This window comes from Cygnus atratus, chromosome 4 (genome assembly GCF_013377495.2).
Source record: "Cygnus atratus isolate AKBS03 ecotype Queensland, Australia chromosome 4, CAtr_DNAZoo_HiC_assembly, whole genome shotgun sequence".
Classification (NCBI taxonomy): Eukaryota; Metazoa; Chordata; class Aves; order Anseriformes; family Anatidae; genus Cygnus; species Cygnus atratus.
The window spans coordinates 76,103,404-76,110,949 of record NC_066365.1 but is presented as its reverse complement, the minus strand read 5'-3'; the positions used below and the strand labels follow the sequence as shown (position 1 = coordinate 76,110,949).

Sequence of the window (7,546 nt, the reverse complement as noted above, 5' to 3'; positions counted from 1 at the left end):
CCCAATTTTTTCCTTTTGATTTCTCACTTTCTCCCCTTCCTTTCCCCTCTTGTCTCTCTTTCTTTTTTTCATCCTGACTTTCCCAGTTGCTCAGCCCCCTCCCACATTTCTTAGTCCTTCTGTCTCTTTCTGCTCTTCTTTCCCCCTTCACCCCATTTCTCTCCCTGCTCCCTTTCTTCCCCAGCTCTGTCCGTGCCTTTTCTCTCTCCCCTTTTCCTCCTCTCTCTCCCCCTTCCCCTTCCCCTCCTGCTCTGCCCCGTGCCCAGCCGGGAAGGAGACGAGCCAGGCGGGATCACCGCGGTGCCGGGGGGGCTCCCACCCATCCCTACCTGCCCCCAGACCCCCCGATCCCCCAGGACCCCATCCCTCATGGTGCCGGGGGTGCCGCCGCGGGGCCTGACGCTGCTGCTCTGCCCGCAGGGAGCGAGGTGTCCCAGGAGAGCCTGCTCCTGCACGGGCCCTTCGCCCGCAAACCCAAGCGCATCCGCACCGCCTTCTCGCCGTCCCAGCTCCTGCGGCTGGAGAGGGCCTTCGAGAAGAACCACTACGTGGTGGGCGCCGAGCGCAAGCAGCTGGCCAGCAGCCTCAGCCTCTCCGAGACCCAGGTACGGCACGGCACGGCCCGGCCCGGCACGGCCCGGCACGGCACGGCCCGGCACGGCACGGCCCAGCACGGCCCGGCACGGCACGGCCCGGCACGGCACGGCACGGCAGCAGCTCCGCGCCGAAACCGCTCGGGGCCGGGGCTGCGCCGGGCGAAATCCCGGCTCCTGTCTCCAGGAATCGTGCACGGAAATTGTGCTGGAGCTGCACAGGCATTTGGGGTCAGGGTGGGCTTTTTTGGTGATGGGAAGCTGCTGCCGTCGGCCGAGCAGCGTTTTGGCATCACGGCCCTCTGCAGCGGGGCTGGGGCTTGGGTAGGGGCGCAGGTTCCCCCCCCCCGCAGTCTCGAGTCGGAGTCGTTTTCCAGTGTTATTCCTTGTTTGCTCGGGTGTTTTGCTGCGTGCAAAATGCGTTTTTAAAAATCCAGTGACCAAAGCAGCAGCGGTGTCACCCCTTTGGCAGAGAGCTGTAAAAATCCGCCTTAACCCGGCCCAGTTTTGGGGTCTGCGGACAGCCCCAGCGGCGCGCGGGACTCAGGACGGTGCAAAGAAACGTGCCCGCGGAGGGTGCTCGCCCCCAGGGCTTGTTTAGCTGCAGCTTTTGGATTTTAGAAAAGACATCGCACAGGCGTTTGGCCCTCAGTGTAGGAGATGAGGAAGCCCAGGAGGACAGGGGGATGAAGGCGAAAGGGAAAGTGTATGGTGCCAGGGGAAAACAGGGGGATTGGGGCCGAGCAGCCCCGCACGCTGGGCACGCCGCTGCTCCCAAAACCCCGGGCGAAGGCACGCCGCTTCTCCTGATATCCAGTAATGGAGTCAACGGGGAGAGTTTCTGCCAAATTCTGGCTGTTAATTTGGCCTGTTTTCCATATCCATTTAATGGAAAATAAAATATATTCATTCCACTGGAAACTAAAGGCAGAGCCGTGGGTGTTCCTCGCAGCCGCCTGCCTTGTCCTCGCCCAGGCTCCGCCGGCTTCGGCACGAGCGGCTGCGAGCAAAACCTGCAAATGCAGCCCGGCGAGAGGGAAGTTAGCAGGGAAAATTCCCTGTAACGGGGACGGCGGGCGGCTGCAGCACAAGGAGATTTAACCAAAAGCAGGCAGCCGGGAGGACGGACCGAGCCCCGTAAGGGCACCGCGTCTCGGGGATGCAGCCCCGAAGCAGGGCATGGCAGGAGCTGGCACCCCGGCTCCGTCCCCCTCGCGCCTTTCTTTGCTGCTTCGGCCACTTCTCGGGGCTGAAAACGGTGCTAAGAAAAAGAAAAAAAAAAGCCGAAAGGTCAAAGAACAAACAGCAGCTTGCCTGGGCGGGAAGGGCAGCTGCGGGGTGCCCGGGGGCGCTCAGAGCCCCTCGCATTTTGCACCATTGCCCCGAGCCTAAACGCAATTTCTTGGGAGAAAGCAGAGGCATCCGTCTCTAAATCCGCCTGCATAAACAGAATCGCAGAGAGAGGCAATATATGTATTTTTACACACTGCAGCCTGGTTTTTAGTTCTGTATCTCCTCGTTGTGGGGAAGCTGCGGCACCGCCGGGTCGTTGTGCACGGGGGGAGCCTCGGCCCCGGGACCAGGGCGCTGCAGAGAGCGGCTGCAGGGAAACCTCCTCCCTCCCAGCTTTGTGCCTTAAAATGTATCTCTATATTATATATTCTTTAGATATATTTATATAGATAAATATTTATATATATATTATATACAGACGTTTTAAATATTCTGTTAATTACCCAGAGGGAAATAACCCAGCCGTGCAGAGGGCTGAGGTGTGGGACCGGGCACTGACTGAGCAGGACCGGAGGGAGGGAGAGGCAGCCAGGGGCTGCTGGTGGTTACCCAACATATTTTATATCCTGTGACCGTGCTGCTGTCACCCCCTTGCTTCACGGTGCGGGCAGGGGATGCTGAGCCCCACAAACCCCTCTAAAACCACCGCTGTGCTCCATGCAACGCGGTGGCATCGCACCAGGCGTGCCTCCACCCGTGCCCCGTGCCCCGTTGTGTGTCCCAAGTGGTGTGCGGACGAGGTTTTTTTTTTCATTTTGGAGCTGTGCGCAGGGGCTGAGTGGGGCTGCTGGGCCCGGCCCCCGCTTCCTCAGCCGCTTTTGCCCTGCAAAGGGCAGCTTGGTGGTGCTGAGCCGGGTCCGGCAACACCTGGAGCAGCCCCGGGGGAGGTGAAAAGGGTCCCAGTGTCCTCCCTGCAGCAGGAACCGCCTTGGGCCATGGGGGGAGCGGTGGGGACAGGTGATTAACCCCTTCCCAGCCCTCCTCCCACCAAGGTGCTGCCTCGGCCTGGGACGACAGGCAGAGGGGAAAAAAAAAAAAAAAAAGGGGTTTGGAGAAAAGGCAGCGGCGGGGAGCAGCCCACGGCAAACAGGGGTGTAGTGGGATGAAGCCGGGGGGCACGGCGCAAGAGGAGCCGGCCGCGGGGCGTGCGTGTGCCGGGATGACGCAGAGGCGTGGGGACAGCGTGTGCCACGTAACCGGGCCCGCGGGACGCGTGGGACGTGCGTGTGTGGGGCTGGTGCGACACGGGGAGACGGCGTGCGTGTGCCGGGCAGCGTGGGACAGGACGGGACACGGGGACTGGGTCGTGCCAGGCTGGGTGGCGCAGGCGGTGACAGCGCCGTGCCCATTGCCGGTGGCATCAGGCCGCCCTGGTTATCTGGCTTCGCTGGCCACGGGAGTGTGCCGGGCTGGGAAATCACTTTGCCGAGTTAATTTTGCACAACGAGGCCTCGTGCGAAATTTTGCACGCCGCAGGCTGAGCCTCCCCATCCCCGGCAGCACGTGGAGCGAGCGCTGGAGGAAACCCCACGCGGGGTCCCCTGCCCAAAGCACCGGGCTCCTGCCCAGCTGCGAGGCGTGGGGTGATTGTGGTGATGCCATGTGTGACCCCGTGTCCCCCCCGGCGTCCTGCTTGCAGGGCTGACTGCCCCACAGCCCCCGTGGGCCGGGGCTGCTCCGAGCAGCGGTGCCGGTAATCATTGACAGAGCGGCCCCGTGACCGTGCGGTGCCAGCGGATGCCTGGAAGTTACAGGAGGAGAAAGATGGGACGCAGATAAACCCGGAGAGCGGCCGCGCTGCAGGGGCGGGTGGGTGGGCCGGGTTCCCTGCGCCCTGCTGGGGCTGCAGCTCCTGGGGGAGATTTGGAGCCCCCCGACAGCTCCGTAACACGGGCTGTCCGCTCTCCCCTGCTTGGATTCACACCGTGGCAGAGGGGTGTCCCCATGGCAGGACGCCTGGAGGCTGGGAAAACAGGGGTAGGGGAGGCAGCGGGAGCCTGGGGGCCTCCAAAGGGGACGAGGTGGCAGCTGGGGACCGTCCCTATAAGACGGCTCTCGGCTCGCAGGGGTGCACAGCGCAGCCCCCCCGGCCCTGCCTGGTACACGAGCAGGGGGCACGCTTCTTGGGCACGGAGCAGCAAGGTGCCGAGCAAGGGCGGTCCTGCTTTGGTGCCCTCGCTTTTGGGGCGCTCCCTTCCCAGCCCTCGTGTCTCACTAAAGCAAACTCCCGAGTTTTGGGGTGTTTTTAAAAGAAAAGGCGGCATAGCCTGGCCGGGGCTTTGTGGCATCGCACCGGGGCTTCCTGCGCTGCACACCGGTGGGTGCAGCACCACCTGCGCCATGGGGGTCCCAGCTGGGGACCCTGGAGGTGACAGCACAGCACGAGGGGGGTGACAGCGGGGCTGGTCCCGGGGTCACAGCTGCTGCAGAGCTCCTCCAGCTGAAATGCTGCTGCTGGAGCCTCGTGCTTATACCGACAGCATCGCTCCCGTCCCGGGGCTGCTGGGGACACGCGGCCAGCCCGAAGGGTTGGGGACAGCCTCGCCGCAGAGCCACCTCTCCGGGTGCTGTCGGCCTCGTGCGAGCAGAGCTGGGAGAAAACCCCGAGGCAGAGCGGGATTTCTTGGTGGACGTGGGCTTGCCGTCATCGCCCGGTGGTGGTAACGTGCGGGAGCGCCGTGTGTGCGCCTGGTGTGTGCGCACAGCGTGCTGCGGGTGGGACGGTGAGCCCACCCCGGGGGGGGCAGTGGGGACCTGGGGGCAGGGACAGCCGCAGGACGTCTGCTGGAGCCGCACAGACCTCCAATGGTTAATGTGGAGGGGGTTTGGGAAGGGCCAAACCCCTGCTTGGGGGTTTAAACCGATTGCTCCTGGGATGGGGCTTCCGAGGGGGCAGGTTATCCCCAGCTGCCCGCTGGGGGGGGGGGTCTCACAGTGCCGGGGTCTCACAGTGCCAGGGTCTCCCACTGCGGGGCTCTCACGCTGCTCTCCTCGCAGCTTTTGGGGCCAGGAACCCCAGGGCCAAGGTGCTGTGGCTCCGTCCAGCTGAGAAACTCCCCCAGTCCCGCAGCCACTGCGGGTGAGACGGCGTCGGGACGGGGTCCTCCGAGCTGAACGGCGCTCGGGAGGACTCAGGAGATGCCTCGCACCCAGCTCTGATTGCCACAGAGCCTCAGCCAAGGAGCTTAATCGCTTTATACCTTGGTTTCCCCTGCTCTGCCTCAGGGATAAGGCAACTTCCCCGCTCCCAGAGGGCTGAGAGCATTAATTAAAGTTTGCAAAGTGCTTTGCGGTTGGTGAATGAAAGGCGCCAGCTCGGTATTGTTCGAGAAATGCCCCAAAGCGAGGAAAGCAAATGGTTTGAGTCCGGGAGGGGGTTATAACAGGCTGCGGTGCCATAAAGCAGCTGGTTCGGTGGAACGAGCACGCCTCGGAGTCACCGAGTGCCCCCCTGTGTGCCGGGGGGGGCTTCACTCCCCTGGGAATCAGGGGCTGAGGGATGACCTCGGCCTCCTGAGAACCCCCCCCAGGAGCAGGAGGCGAGCACGGGCTGGGAGCGGTGCCCGAGGAGTGGGGATGAAGGGGGCACGATCCGGGACGTGCCCGGTGCAGGTGATCGCTCCCACCCGCTGCGTCGCGGGGCTGGCATCGGCGGCCGAGCAGCGGCACCTAGTGTCCTGCCAGGGCCCGCGAGGCTGGGCGGCATCCTGCAGGCTGCTCAGCATCCCGCATCGCTGCTCAGCATCCCACACAGCTGCTCAGCATCCCTCATCGCTGCTCAGCATCCCTCATTGCTGCACAGCTCACTGCTCAGCATCCCGCACCAGTGCTCAGCATCCCAAATTGCTGCACAAGCATCCCGCATCACCACAAAGCATCCCGAGCACCCCACAGCATCCCGCAGCACTGCACATTTCACTGCTCAGCATCGCGCACCGCTGCTCAGCATCCCGCAGCACTGCTCAGCATCCCCCGCCGCCGTACAGCACCCTTCATTGCTGCACCGCATCCCACACCACCGCACAGCGTCCTGCACCATTGCCTGCTGCACTCTGCAGCACTGCACAGCATCCCGAATCGCTGCTCAGCATCCCACGCCACTGCACAGCTCACTGCTCAGCATCCTGCATCGCCGCACAGCACCCCGATCACCGCACAGCACCCCACATCACCGCACAGCACCCCACATCACCGCACAGCACCCGCCAGCACTGCCAGCAGCTCCCTGCACCGCCGAATTCCCGGCTGATCTCAGCCCGTGCCCGTGGTGCCGCGTCTCATCGCAGGAGCTGCCCCCGAGCGCGGAGACGCCGCTGCCTCTGCAGGCTGCTGGGGCAGCCTGGTGGTGGAAAAAGCTTTCCTTACACCTAAATGCTGTAAATTAATCCTCTAGGCTAGCTCCCTGGTTCTCTGCACTCCAGCCCGAGCGGCTGAGAGCCTCAGACCCTTCCCTCGGGCTTTGCGCACAAGGGGCACAAAGCGACGGACCCGTGCGATGGGCCAAGCCCCAAAATGCCGGTTATTGCCCCATTTTATTGGCCCGGGGAGGCGAGGGGCTTGGTCGGGCTGCACCCGCAGCTGAAGCAGGGCCAGGACCTGGCGATGCCACCCCAACCTGGGGGCATGGTGTGCGGGGACAGATCCGTGTGACCTCCAGGAGGCCATCGGAGCCACCCACGGCACCGGGCACCAGGGTGCTGAGCACCCGGTCCCATCCTGTGAACCGCAGCAGGGGAAGGGTCGGGAAGGGAAACTGAGGCAGGGCTGGGAGCGCTCCCGCAGGGACCGGGACCTCTTTGTGGCCGCTCTTGGGGGAAATGGAGAAATGGGAACCGCTGGGGTCCCCACGGTGCCGGGACCCCAGCGAGCGCCTGTCCTCTCCTCTCCTCGCTCTCCCCCAGGTGAAAGTGTGGTTCCAGAACCGGCGGACGAAATACAAACGGCAGAAGCTGGAGGAGGAAGGGCCGGACTCGGACCAGAAGAAGAAAGGCTCCCACCACATCAACCGATGGCGCCTCGCCACCAAGCAGTCGAGCGGAGAAGACATCGACGTCACCTCCAACGACTAAGGCAGGGACAGGCTCCTGGTGCAGCCACCATGGAGAGGAACCCGGGGGACGAAGGGGGGACACGCGCGGCGGCACCACCACGCGAACTCTAGGGACGCCACCGCCCAAGCCACCGCCGCCGGTCCTCCGGGGCCCCGCCGGGGGCCCGCACCCCGTTCCCCCCCGCCGCCCGGTCCCGCGGTGCCCGGGGCATCCCTCGGGGGCGCTTTTTTGGGAAGCCCCCGCCCGAGCCGAGGAGGAGGAAGAGGAGGCTGCCAGGGCCCCGCGCCCCGGGACACGACCGCGCATCCTCCTCCGCGCTGGAAGCCGCCCGTCAGCCATGAGATCAAATCAAAACGTCCTACCTAGAAGCTCAATGTGCCCAGCCCTGGTTTCTGTTTGTTTTTTTCTTTTTGTTTTTTCTCTTTTTTTTTTTTTTGCCTCCCTCTCCCTCCTCCTCCTTTCTCTGTCGTCGTTTGTTTTTTTCTTTTTTTCCGTTTCGTTCCGTTTTTACACGGTTCCGTTTTAATTTATTCTTTTATTTTTGTGCCTGTGTGCGTGCGTTCACCGTCGTAGGTAGTCAGCAGCTGTAGCGTGTGTGTTACTGCGTGG

The 7,546-nt window shown here is 63.5% G+C and overlaps 1 protein-coding gene across 1 annotated transcript in view; it reads left to right on the top strand.

The window, feature by feature from the left end:
- LOC118248460 (homeobox protein EMX1-like) overlaps positions 1 to 6,956 on the top strand; it is a 9,075-nt gene extending 2,119 nt beyond the window's left edge. The window contains exons 2-3 of the mRNA XM_035547440.1: positions 421 to 605; positions 6,788 to 6,956. Coding sequence (XP_035403333.1) covers positions 421 to 605; positions 6,788 to 6,955 — 353 coding nt within the window. The 3' untranslated portion in view covers position 6,956. The remainder of the gene's footprint in view (positions 1 to 420; positions 606 to 6,787) is intronic.
- The last annotated feature ends 590 nt before the right edge of the window (positions 6,957 to 7,546 follow it).